A 13,459-nucleotide genomic window follows, 5' to 3' on the forward strand; every position below is an offset into this window, starting at 1 on the left:
TTAGTAGAGACGGGGTTTCACCATGTTGACCAGGATGTCTCGATCTCTTGACCTCGTGATCCACCCGCCTCGGCCTCCCAAAGTGCTGGGATTACAGGCTTGAGCCACCGCGCCCGGCCTGCAACAAAGTATTTTAAGTGAGGTCTATGCATTCTTTTCTGGACATAATGCTATTGCACACTTAATAGATTATAGTGCTGTGCAAACATAATGGAGTCTAGCTCTGTCGCCCAGGCTGGAGTGCAGTGGCATGATCTCAGCTCACCGCAACCTCCGCCTCCTGGGTTCAAGCACTTCTCCTGCCTCAGTCTCCAAGTAGCTGGGATTACAGGCGTGTGCCACCACGCCCGGCTAATTTTTGTATTTTTAGTAGAGATGGGGTTTCACCATGTTGGCCAGGCTGGTCTTGAACTCCTGACCTCAAGTGATCCACCTGGCTCAGCCTCCGAAAGTGTTGGATTACAGGCAGAAACCACTGCACCGGCCTAAACATAACTTTATATGCACCGGGAAACCCAAAAATTTGTGACTCACTTTATTGTGATATTAGGGTGGTTTTTTTTGAGATGGACTTTTGCTCTTGTTGCCCAGGCTGGAGTGCAATGGCAGGATCTTGGCTCACTGCAACCTTTGCCTCCCGAGTTCAAGCTATTCTCCTGCCTCAGCCTCACGAGTGGCTGGATTACAGGCATACACCACCTGGTTAGTTTTTTGTATTTTTAGTAGAGACAGGGCTTCACCACGTTGGTCAGGCTGGTCTGGAACTCCTGACCCCAGGTGATCCGCCCACCTGGCCTCCCAAAGTGCTGGGATTACAGGCATGAGCCGCTGTGGCTGCCGTGGCTGGTATTTATAATGATGTTCTTTCACTACCCAATATGTATTCCCTTTGCTTTCAGTAAGCTCCTCAGCGGGTTGTGGTCTTTTCCTGGTGAGTGACCCAAATCTTCATTCCTGAAAGGTCTGGGCCCTTGGTAGTCCTGCCTGGATTGAATTATTGTGGTTTTCCATTGCCCAAGTCATAGGCCGTGGTCCACTAGGAGACACCCTGCAGGACCTCCTCTATGCCGGACATACCCTTGCTCACCTCAGTCGTGGACTCGTGGTGGTCCAATCTAGGACCGATCACCCTCGCCGCGGAGAACCTCTCTCACCCGTCTGTTGATTCAGAGGCAGTGGGAGGCCAAATGGGCCCAGCAGGAGTCTTCTCTGGAAGTTCAATGGCACCACGGTGGGGTCTCCTGGGGGAAGCATTCCTCCGTTTGGAAATAAGACCCCTAGGCCAGCAGAGCAGAAGGTCACGGGAACAGGAAGCAAACATCTTGCTGCTGGGGCACTAGGGGTACTAGCGACTGGTGCCACTCTCACTGCCACCCCTTGATTCCTGGACCCATGAGTCCTGGCTGTGGGAGAAACAGCATCCTACGCTCCATCCGGACTCAGAGCATATGCTGCCTCCTGGAGAACTCTGCCCCAGCCCTCCAAGGCCTTGCCACCCAGCTGGCGCTGCAATGGAGCCTTCCAAAGGCCATCCCACCATTCTATCAAACCAGCTGCTTCAAGATGGTGGGCAGATGGTAAGAGCATTTAGGACGTTTTTATTTTATTTATTTATTTATTTATTTTTAAAGACGGGGTTTCACCATGTTGATCAGGCTGGTCTAGAACTCCTGACCTCAGGTGATCCGCTTGCCTTGGCCTCCAAAGTGCTTGGATTACAGGCGTGAGCCACCACGCCCAGCCCTTTAGGACGTTTTTAGCAGTGAGTCCATGGGCATGGGCTCACGGCCATGCTTTCTTTGCTGAGAAGTGGGTTCCTTGGTCAGAAGCAATGTTGTGTGGTATACCCTGACAGCGGGTGAGGCAGCCTGTAGTCCATCGACACGGGAGATTTGGCAGGAGCATGGCACGCAGGGAAGGCAAATCCCGACCTAGAGCAAGCGTCTGCTCCAGTGAGGACAAAATGCCGCCCCTTCCAAGATGAAAGTGGTCCCATGTTGTCAAGCTGTCACTGGGTGGCTGGCTCATCACCCCTGGGAATGGGGGATATCCGGGGCTCAGGGCTGGTCCCGGCTGCTGGCAGATTGGGCACTGAGAGCAGCTGTAGCCAGGATGATGAGTAAAAGTCCGTCCTGTGAGCCCACGAATAAGCTTCACCCTTGCCCTCATGGCCACTTTGTTCATGAGCCCACTGGGCGGTAACAGCGGCGGGGAGAAGAGGCTGACCGGCATCCACAGCACGGGCCATCCTCTCACTCCGTCACTCAGCATTGACATAGCACACAGGTGTCTTCGTGCTTTCTGCCACATGCCTCTTCCCTCAGTTTCCTTGTCACCAGTTTTCCAATCACATTCCCTCCAAGTCCCTGACTCTCCCCCAGATCACTGGCTACAGTCCATGAATCTGTATTGCTCTCACCTGTAGCCGTTTCTCCTTCCAAGCACAATACTGCTCCAGCTTCTGCTGGCTGAGAGGGTCCACCTCCACTGCTGCCCTTCAGGGATGTCCAAGAACGAGGCTGTCGGGCAGCAGCTGCCCAGTTCTGGACGGTGCCTGTACATGGTACAGAAGAAGCAGGATGTGAGTGTTCCCTTTCTCTGTCAGCTGATCAGGGGGACTCTCTGTGGCATAGGTGCTGGGAGAGAGAAGGTGGCGGCGTGGAATCGCGGGAGTAAGAACCACCTGCTTTTTTTTTTTTTTTTTGCCCAGGCTGGAGTGCAGTGGTGCGATCTCGGCTCACTGCAACCTCCACCTCCCAGGTTTAAGCGATTGTCCTGTCTCAGCCTCCTGAGTAGCTGGGATTACAGGCGCCCGCCTTTTACACCCGGCTAATTTTTGGTATTTTAATAGAGACGGGGTTTCATGTTGGCCAGGCTGATCTCAAACTCCTGACCTCATGATCCACCCACCTCATCCTCCCAAAGTGCTGGGATTACAGGGGTGAGCCACCGTGCCCAGCCTGTAATTTTTTTTTTTTTATTTACAGAAACAGGTTTTGGCCAGCCATGGTGTCTCATGCCTGTAATCCCACCACATTGGGAGTCTGAGATGGGTAGATCGTTTGAAGTCAGGAGTTCAACACAGCCCAGCCAACATGGTGAAACCCCGTCTCTACTAAAAAATATAAAAATTAGCCATGCATGGTCATGGGCACCTGTAATCCCAGCTACTCAGAAGACTCAGGCAGGAGAATCACTTGAACCCGGAAGGCGGAGGTTGCAGTGAGCCGAGATGGCAGCACTGCACTCCAGCCTGGGGGACAGAGCGAGACTGTGTTTCAAAAAAAAAGAAAAAAAAAAATAGGGTCTTGCTCTGCTGCCCAGGCTGTGGTTTAGTGATGTGGTCACAGCTCACTGAAGCCTCCAACTCCCAGGCTCCAGTGACCCTCCCATAGCAGCCTCCTAGGTAGATGGAACTACAGGTGCACTCCACCATGCCCGGCTAATTTTTTTTTTTTGGTACGGGGGTCTCACTATGCTGCCTAGGCTGGTCTTGAGCTCTTGGCTTCAACTCATCCTCCCAGCTTGGCCCTCTGAACTTCAGGGATTACAGGCATGAGCACCCGGCCCCATTTGTAATTCTTTTACATGCTGAAACACACACACACACACATACACACACACACACACACACACACACATCAAATATAATGCTTATATATATATGTATGAAATAGATCTGGAAAGACATTTGAGAAATAGTAACAGGTTGCTTGGGGAAGGAAACTGGAAGACTCGAAATAGATGTGAGAAAAATATGGAAGATAGTATTTTACTCCAAAAAATAGTTTTTGAATTTTTGAATAAGAACTTATTCAAAGAATAAGCTACTATAAGTGCAGAACAAAATATTTAAAATACAGCAGGCAGTTCTGAATGAAAGAGAAAAATCCCTCACACACGGAAAATCGAATTCCATTATAACAAAGCTGTTAGTATAAAATGAACATTTGATGATAAAAGATGAGGAAAGTTTTCTCAGTCCACTTCATTTAGGAAATAATTGATTCCATGAAATCTGAATCAAAATGGATGTAAATAAAATACTTATCCGGTATAATTGGGAGTTGCCTATAAAAGATTTTATTTGTACGTTAATGGCGTATTAACAATTTCCTTTTTTGAGACAGTCTCAATCCTCTCTCTATGATGATAAACAGACAGTGCTGCTAAGTGACCTTCACTGTGGAGATGGGAGGGAGGGGACCCTGCCCAGAGCCTGGGGTGCTCTTCCTCGCCTGCTGCCTGTGGGTCCCCATGACTCTCATGGCTGGAGGCCCCACACCCACTTCTGCAGCCAGCCATGTCAGGCCTTATCCCACCCGTCACACCAGGCCAGACAAGCAATGTCCTCTTGTGGGGAAAGTCACTTCAGAGAGAAAGCTGGGAGCCTCCGCCCTCATATAAGACCTGACTGGGTATTCCATGTTGGCTGGGTATTCCATCCTGATCCCAGAACAAAGTGTCCCAAAAGTATGGCTTCGAGGAGGGCTCCCACCCATTTCTTCTCTGGGGCCCAGAGACCCTTAAAAGAAGGACGCTTCGGCCAGGAGCAGTGGCTCACATCTGTAATCCCAGCACTTTGGGAGGCCCAGGCTGGTGGATCACCTGAGGTCAGGAGTTGGAGACCAGCCTGACCAACATGGTGAAACCCCGTCTCTACTAAAAATACAAAAGTTAGTCAGGTGTGGTGGTGGGCACCTGTAATCCCAGCTACTCGGGAGGCTGAGTGAGGCAAGAGAATCGTTTGAACCCAGGAGGCGGAGGTTGTGGTGAGCCGAGATTGAGCCATTGCACCCCAGCCTGGGCAACAAGAGTGAGACTCCACCTCAAAAAAATAAACAAATAAATAAGGACGCATCATATCCTCTTACAGCTCATACATATCTGTGAGGCTTTGGGCTATGGAATGCCCCCCAGTCCTTTTGAAGCGGTTTGCGCAGCCTTCTGAATAAAATGACCACTGTTGACTTAGAGGACTCTTTTTTTTTTTTTTTTTTTAGACAGGGTCTCGTTCTGTTGCTCATGCTGGAGTTCAGCAGCATGGTCATGACTCACTGCATCAACCTCCTGGACTCAAGCAATTTTCCCGCCTCAGCCTCCTGAAGGGCTGCGATTACAGGTGTGAGCCACCACGCCCAGCAGAGGAATCTTTTTTGATCAACATCTTCTGAGAGTCCCTGGCCCAGGCAGGCAGATGTTGCTATGGCACTGCCTTCAGGCCACCAGCAAAAAACGTGCTTAAACGCCCCAGAGGTTCCCAGGCCACATTTTATTCATACAAGGAGTGCACATGATGCCAAAACGTTAGCATTCATGGGACCGAAAACCCCTCCCCAACATCCCCTAGGATTTTCCTGGATACACCCGAAATCTGTTCCCCACTTCTGCACCCTACCAGCCCCTAATTCTGGTTTCCTCAAAGAGGAGGGAGTGTTCCTGGTTCCCAAAATATGCCTGCAGTGAATGGTATAATGGTAAATGTTTAACAACAGTAACAAAAAGACCCTAACTCGCCAGGCGTGGTGGCTCACGCCTGTAATCCCAGCACCTTGGGAGGCTGAGGCAGGCGGATCACTTGAGGTCGGGAGTTTGAGGCCATCCTGGCCCACGTGGTAAAACCCCATCTCTACTAAAAACACAAAAAAAGATTAGCTGAGCATGGTGGGGTGCCCTTGTACTCCCAGCTACTGGGGAGGCTGAGGCAGGAGAATTGCTTGAACCTGAGAGGCAGAGGTTGCAGTGAGCTGAGATGGCACCACTGCACTCCAGCCTGAGCGACAGAGTGAGACTCCATCTCAAAAAAAAAAGAAGAATTTTTAAAAGTAAGGCAATAAATTATCAGGAATTTTTGGGCTGGTTGTTAAGCACAGTTATTAAAAATTACATTCTATACATTTATTATTAAATTATATTAAAAATAGGTAATATATGCTCAAAACTTATCACCTCAAAATTTTACTACACGGTGCTGTTGACTTTATTTACATAGATTGTTTATGGTGGCAAAAACACTATCTAACCAAGAGCTGGTTAATCTCTTCCCAATTCTATGGCTGATGACCTTACTCGGTAGTTTGAAATCAGCCATGATGGGAATTCTTGCACCACACAAGTCAGCGAATGCTGTAAGCTGGGATCTTTTTTTGTTTTTTAGACGGAGTTTTGCTGTTGTTACCCAGGCTGGAGTGCAATGGCGCACTGCAACCTCTGCCTCCTGGGTTTAAGCCATTCTCTTGCCTCAGCTTCCCGAGTACCTGGGATTACAGGTGGGCGCCACCATGCCCAGCTCATTTTTTTTTTTTTTGTATTTTTAGTAGAGACGGGGGTTTCACCATATTGGTCAGGGTGGTCTCGAACTCCCGACCTCAGGTGATCCACCCGCCTCGGCCTCCCAAAGTGCTGGGATGACAGGCGTGAGCCACCGCGCCTCGCCGTACAATGACAGCGTTAGGCGGAAAGGGCAGCGAGAATGCTCGCGTGCCCCCTGCCGGCGATCCGGAGCATGGCGGCCTCGGAGCTCGCGGCTGCTCCTCACTCACCTCAGGAGCTCGCAAGAGCTCTGGCCGGGACCAAGGCGCGAGAGTTCGCGCAACGCTTCCGGGGAAATGTAGTTGATGTCGGATTGGAACTACATATCCCGGTAGGCACCGCGCTGCCGGATTGCAAATACAAATCCCGGTACGTACCGCGCTGCAGCCCCGAACCTGAGGGCGCTTTCTGGTGGGTCTTCATCTCGTTTGTCTGTGACATAGAGAAAGCTGCTTTCACAAGAGGCTTTTTGTTTTTGGAAACATGATAGCGCTTTCGCTGGGGTGCGCAGGACGGTGCTTGCGGCCGCGGCTTTTTGCTGCGGCGAATCTGCCGTTGCAGTACGGTGGTGGTCTCAGGACCCGCCACGTGACGCTTGTCGAATCTGCTGCGGGGAGAACGACGCGAGGGTTGCTTGGGTAGCGACTGTCATGGCGACCGCCTCCCCCAATGCCGGGGGCTCGGCGCCGGAGGCAGCGGGTTCCGCCGAAGCCCCGCTGCAGTACAGCCTTCTCCTGCAGTATCTGGTGGGTGACAAGCGCCAGCCGCGGCTCCTGGAGCCTGGGAGCCTGGGCGGGATCCCAAGTCCAGCCAAGAGCGAGGAGCAGAAGATGATGGAGAAGGTGATGGAAAGCTGCGCTTTCAAGGCTGCGCTGGCCTGCGTGGGAGGTGAGGCCGGGCTAGTGGGACCCCGGGGAGGCGGAGGGCTTGGACGGCAGCGCGCTTGGACGGCAGCGGGGACCTCCGCCGAGAAGACCACGCGCCTGGGAGGCGAGGGACTGCGGGCCTTGATCTTGGCCGGACCCCCGCCTCATTCCGTGAACTCGCGCGTCACCCCTCCTGTCCCCTCGGGTCAGCTTCCCTTACGGAGAGTGGATCCGAGAATCGGTGCTGTGTTTGGGCCTAAAAGTTACTACGTGGGTGACTTCGTTCACCCGTTAATTCCCTTAGATTCGCTCATTCTCTTAATTCATTCGACAGATTGTTCCTAAGCAACTATCACATGGCAGGCGGTGGGATTACAGGGTGAAAGAGACGAGAGCCTGGTCCTCATGGGGCCGGTGTTGCCCTGTGTGGAGAACATTGCGCGGGAACGCTGCAGAAGAGTGATGGAGACTAAGGAGCTGCACGTGCAGACGTCCCCAGGGCAGCGATTACCTGAGGTTTGAAAAGCTGAGAGGCCTGTGTGACGCGGCAGCAGCGGGCAAGGAGAGAGAAGCCTGCCCTGGCTTTCGGTTTCTCCCTTAAGCTTTTCGGAGATTTGAGAACGTACAGTGTTCCTTCTGTGGGCAGGGTAACGAGGTTGACCACATTTGCAGACGAGTTTGTCTCACTGAGAATGAAAGACATTTAAGAAATGAATATAGGGAGAGTGCCAGTGAAAACAAGTGAGGTAGGAACAAGAAACGTCTTTTTTTGGTTGAGGAAGACCATAGAAGAGGTGCAACTGGAGCTGCATCTTCAAGGATTGAGAAAATACAGGTAGGCGGGGTATCCCAGCACTTTGGGAGCCTGAGGCGGTAGGTCGCTTGAGCCCAGGAGTTCAAGACCAGCCTGGCCAATATGGCAAAACCCCAGCTCTACAAAAATTATATAAATTAGCTGGTGTGCACCTGTGGGCCCAGCTATTCAAGAGGCTGAGGTTGGAGGATCACTGGAGCCCAGAAGGTGGAGGCTGCAGTGAGCTGTGATCGAGCTACTGCACTGTAGCCTAGGTGACAGAGCAAGTCCCTGTCTCAAAAAAAAAGGGTCAGGTGCGTGGCTCACACCTGTAATCCCAGCACTTGGGGAGGCTGAGGCGGGTGGATCACAAGGTCAGGAGATCAAGACCATCTTGGACAACGTGGTGAAACCCCGTCTCTACTAAAAATACAAAAATTAGCTGAGCATGGTGGCACATGCCTGTAGTCCCAGCTACTTGGGAGGCTGAAGCAGGAGAATCACTTGAACCAGGAGGCAGAGGTTGCGGTGAGCCAAGACCGTGCCACTGAACTCCAGCCTGGGCGACAGAGCAAGATTCTGTTTCAAATAAAAAATAGAGTCTGGGCGTGGTGGCTCATGCCTGTAATCCAAGCACTTTGGAGGCCAAGGCGGGCAGATCACTTGAGGCTGGGAGTTTAAGACCAGCCTGACCAACATGGTGAAACCCCGTTTTTAAAGAAAAAAAGAGAAAAGGAAAATACACTTAGGCAAAGGAGCAGAGAACTGTTATTTCAAGTTTGGGGTTGAGTGGGGGATTTGGGCTCTTTGCTTATAGGCATAGGGCAGTAGTTGATATTTTTCATGAAGAGTAATAAGTGGTAATGAACATTATCAATTAGGATAGAGTGTGTTGAAGGAAAGAAAAATCTGTGGCTGAGAAGGCCAGAGAGGAAGTTCACTAGACTGAAGCTTCATGAGGGCGTGGACTGGGTCTTTGTTCCTTACTCCGCCTGACCCTAAGAAGTCACTGATAGAGTTGTTGAAAGGACAAATGGAGTCTTCATCGTGCTCATGGTTGAAGCGGTGGAGGCCCAGACTGGGATGACAGTTGTGGGCAGAGACAGGGATGGACTGGACTTGAAGAACTGGCAGGAAAGATTCTGCTGTGTTTCACGACTGAGTGGTTACAGGAGGAAGCAAAGCAGAGGCAGAGGTGCTCCGAACGCCGGGAGATGGCATGGCATGGGAAAGAAGGGGCCACAGGCAGCAAAGTCTGGAGGGAGGTGCCCATGATCTTATTAATCTCACACTGACCATGAAGTCATGAGGGGCATCCCTATGGGAAAGTGAGATGTGGACAGCAGTGTGAGAGTTGTTGCTGACTAGCTGTGTGGCCTTGGTAGAAGTGGCTTAACCTCTCTGAGCCTTGGTTTATCTATGGAAAGGAGAGGCTGATAGCATCTGTCTCGCTGGATGACTGTGAAGAATAAGTGAAGCTGTGACTATAACGTGCCCGAGTGTAGTATCCGGCATGTGCTGCTCAGTGAAGCGTTGCCATGGATGTCACTATGGTCAAGAGAGGGATTGCAAAGCTGATAGGTGAACTTGAGAGTGGCTGGTTTACATGTGAGAGAGTGTAGTGAGCAGAGAGGGTTAAAGGAGCGAGAAACCCTAGAGGCAGAAGATGATGTCACAGTAATAGACCCTGGATTGTGTCCAGCTCTCCACCAGGCAGGTGGAGTTCGAGTGGCAAGAAGGGGGCGTCCCTTCCAGTACGATCCCAGCGCCGTAATCCAGAAACCTTCGCCTCTGTGCTTGCCTCTAGGATTTGTCTTAGGAGGTGCATTTGGGGTGTTTACTGCCGGCATCGATACCAATGTGGGCTTTGACCCTAAGGATCCTTACCGCACACCGACTGCAAAAGAAGTTCTGAAGGACATGGGGCAGAGAGGAATGTCGTATGCCAAGAATTTTGCCATCGTGGGAGCCATGTTTTCCTGTACTGAGTGTTTGGTGGAATCTGTAAGTGTCTCTGCCTTCTGAGAAATCCCTGGTGGGGCCGCCATTTTAAAGAGAAATTGCTCTTTAAAAGTCATTTGCAAGTTGTTATAGAAAGCATCTCGGAGCCTCAGATACACTCTAGGTTTAAGTTCCAGAAAATAGTCCCTGTTGCAAACTTTTGGTGTGTTTACAGTATGGGCTTGCATTATTTTTTACTTTTTGCAGGCTAGAAGTTAGCTAATGATTTAAAACACGAGGCTGTTGGAGAGCCCCTTTAGAAATTTTGATTCCGTTTCAAGTGCTGGACTTGGTTTCGGCACTGTGGCGCCACCTGCAGGAAGCGCCTGTGAGCACATACTGTATACACGTGTGTCCTGCACTGTTAGAACTGTGCTTTTGGGAAAGATGGGGTTTCCTCTGGGCAGGGACTCAATGAGCAAACTAGAAGCCCTGTGTATTTTCCCTGAATGGACTTGTGTGTTTCTCCGGCTCTAAAGTGTCCTTCTCTGCCCACAGTACCGGGGAAAGTCGGATTGGAAGAATAGCGTCTTCAGTGGCTGCATCACCGGAGGAGCCATTGGTTTCAGAGGTTGGTAAATGGCACGTGGATGCTTTTGCTTTGTGGCCTTGGAGAACGTGCTGAGGCTGCCGTTTCCAAACATAGGAGTTGTCCAGGGACACTTGATCTTCCTCCCCCTGACCAACACATCACGGTCGTTTCTGTGTGAACTCAGCTTCGGAAACTGGCTGGGATCTAGATGAGGTTTCTGATCCCTGGCACTGTCGACATTTGGACCAGATGAACCCTTGCCGGGCCTGGGTCTGTTTTGGGCATTCTGAGGTGTTTAGCACAATCCCTGGCCTCCACCCACAAGATGCAGGGAACCCTGTCACAACTACTTTTTCTTTTTTTTGGAGGCCAAGTCTGACTCTGTCACCTGAGCTGGAGTACAGTGGCAGATGTTGGCCACTACAACCTCTGCCTCCTGGGTTTAAGTGATTCCCCTGCCTCATCTCCCGCATAGCTGGGATTACAGGTGCCCGCCACCACATCCAGCTATTTTTTTGTATTTTTAGTAGAGATGAGGTTTTGTCATGTTGGCCAGGCTGGTCTTGAACTCCCAACCTCAGGTGATCTGCCTGCCTTGGCCTCCCAAAGTGCTGGGATTACAGGTATGAGCCACTGCGCCTGTCCAGTTGTAACAACTCTTGATGTCCCTGAAAGTCTCCTGAGGGGCAAGTGACCCCAGGTGAGTCACCGATCCAGATCTAAGAACACAGAACTGCCCATGCTGAACATACAGGAAAACCTCCTCGCGGTGAGTGATCCTTGCACTCTGTCGGTGCGGGACACAGAAGCTGGGCTGTGTCCATTCAGCCCAGGCCACCCCACGCAGCTGACCATGCCGAGCTTTTTACTCTAAGCATTTCAAGAATTTAGACTTTTTTTTTTTTTTTTTTTTTGTGTCACTCTTGTTGCCCAGGCTGGAGTGCAATGGCGCGATCTCGGCTCACTGCAACCTCAGCCTCCTGGGTTCAAGTGATTCTCCTGCCTTAGCAACTCTTGCCTAGCTGGGATTACAGGCTCCTACCACCACACCTGGCTAATTTTTGTACTTTTAGTAGAGACGAGGTTTTACCATGTTGGCCAGGCTGGTCTCGAACTCCTGACCTCAGGTGATCCACCCGCCTTGGCCTCCCAAAGTGCTGGGATGACAGGCATGAGCTACTGCACCTGGCCGACATTTTTCTCAATAATTCTATACAGTTGTCCGTTTTAATTTTGGATATAAATGATATAACAGTAATATCTTTCTGTCCTTGGGGATTCCGATTTCTACCCGTTGAATGCTAAGCGCAGATATTCTGGAAATGCTAGATTATCAGCTGTAAAAAAAGAGAAAACAGCCGGGCACGGTGGCTCACGCCTGTCATCCCAGCACTTTGGGAGGCCGAGGTGGGTGGATCACCTGAGGTCAGGAGTTCAAGACCAGCTTGGCCATCATGGTGAAACCCCATCTTAAAAAAAAAAAGGAGAAAACCAGTTTGCTTGCCGTTTCCCTGTCAGCGTGTCCATCCGAGTGTGGAGGGCCTTGGGGCCTGACTCCTGGAAGCATCAGTGCTTTATCACTGGACCAGTTTCCATCTGTCATGCCCCGACTTGGAGCAAAAAGCCGGTTTTCTCGTCTTCTGGGAGACAGGATGATTTGCTGTCGTGAAAACCTGGTTTTGTTGCTCTGACACCGTTTGTGATTGGTGGAGGAACTTCATTGCCTCCTTTGCTCAGCTTCGCCAGGGCCTCTTTGAGAAGCTCCGCTGTCTCCAGGACTGCTTTGATCACCTTCCCAGGAATGTATTCTGTAAACAAATCAGGGTCAAAGGCCATATGCTTTCATTTGAGTCCAAGGGCTGCTTCTCTTAAGCAGTTTCCTGCCTGTGAGGGGCTATTTCCCTAAGACTAGAAATAGTCCTTGAAGGAGACAAGCCACACAAATGCAGTCAGATGAGCACGCGGCGTTAGATCTGCCCACTGCTGCGCTGATGTCTCACAGCGCTGCGATCGCTTGAATGACTTACAGTGCCTAAGCTGCTTCACACCTGAGGGTGTGTGAACCTGACGTGAGTGCATCGCGCCGCAGCAGCTGTCAGGCAGGTGATGTGATTTCTGTTTGTTTGACAGCTGGCTTAAAAGCTGGGGCCATCGGTTGTGGAGGTTTCGCTGCATTCTCTGCTGCCATTGATTATTACCTACGCTGAGAGTGACCGCCCATGGGAAGGACGATGCCAGCCCTGGATCTGAGCTGCTCTTTGGAGGATGGTTTCTGGACCACCCCAGGGCCCTTGCTTCAGGGCCTGAAGACGTTCGTTTTCCCTCACATCGTCGGGATTCTGAGGGGCCGCCTGGCTTCTCTCTGGCCTTCAGAGCAACCACACTTTGCTGCTCCTGGCCTCCAGCCAGGCCTCAGAGAGGACGTGTCGTGCCACATGCTCTCCTTAGAGCAGATCGGGAGACAGGATGTCGATGTACAGGAATTGGGCTCCACAAGCTTAGTCCTGACCACAGCTGGTCCTCTAGGTTGGTGTTGCGAACACAGAGGTGACAGTCTTTACAGGTACCAGGAAGCCCTTCTACCTGGGACTCCAGGCAGCTGTCCATCTCCAATACCAGGCAGGGCAGGGCGGGTCAGTGCTGTCCAACCAATTGTATCACGTGTTTTGTGTTCTGCCATCATTGTTTAAAAAATATGCCCCCCCCACACCTTATAGTTCAAAAGGTTGGTTTATTTTTATTTTCAAATTCCCTAATTCCAAAAATAGCGCCAGGTTTTGGCCCAGAGGAAACAACTGAAGGGAAAGAATGAGAAAGCTCCCGAGGAGGCTGGGGACGGCGGGTTCTCGGGGCTCCTGGAGCACCGTGTCGTCCCCGCTCTGGGGACGGCGGGTTCTCGGGGCTCCTGGGGCACCGTGTCGTCCCCGCTCTGGGGACGGCGGGTTCTCGGGGCTC

General features: G+C 51.3%; 1 protein-coding gene across 1 annotated transcript; it reads left to right on the top strand.

Moving 5' to 3' along the window:
• The first annotated feature begins 6,671 nt into the window (after positions 1-6,671).
• TIMM22 (translocase of inner mitochondrial membrane 22) lies at positions 6,672-13,224 on the top strand. Its single transcript, XM_017510603.2, has 4 exons — positions 6,672-7,200; positions 9,779-9,975; positions 10,471-10,543; positions 12,635-13,224. Exons 1-4 carry the CDS (start codon positions 6,963-6,965, stop codon positions 12,709-12,711), a joined length of 585 nt encoding a protein of 194 aa, XP_017366092.1. The 5' UTR covers positions 6,672-6,962; the 3' UTR covers positions 12,712-13,224.
• The last annotated feature ends 235 nt before the right edge of the window (positions 13,225-13,459 follow it).

The sequence above is a fragment of the Cebus imitator genome, unplaced genomic scaffold (genome assembly GCF_001604975.1).
Source record: "Cebus imitator isolate Cc_AM_T3 unplaced genomic scaffold, Cebus_imitator-1.0 Scaffold441, whole genome shotgun sequence".
Taxonomy (NCBI): Eukaryota; Metazoa; Chordata; class Mammalia; order Primates; family Cebidae; genus Cebus; species Cebus imitator.

What these genes read in the sequence shown, in the direction of transcription:
- TIMM22 (XM_017510603.2), top strand. Translation starts at nt 6,963, where the DNA reads ATGGCGACCGCCTCCCCCAATGCCGGGGGCTCGGCGCCGGAGGCAGCG. An exon ending in CTGAGTGTTTGGTGGAATCT is followed by an intron (nt 9,976 to 10,470) that starts GTAAGTGTCTCT and finishes CTCTGCCCACAG; the next exon opens with TACCGGGGAAAGTCGGATTG. An exon ending in AGGAGCCATTGGTTTCAGAG is followed by an intron (nt 10,544 to 12,634) that starts GTTGGTAAATGG and finishes TTTGTTTGACAG; the next exon opens with CTGGCTTAAAAGCTGGGGCC.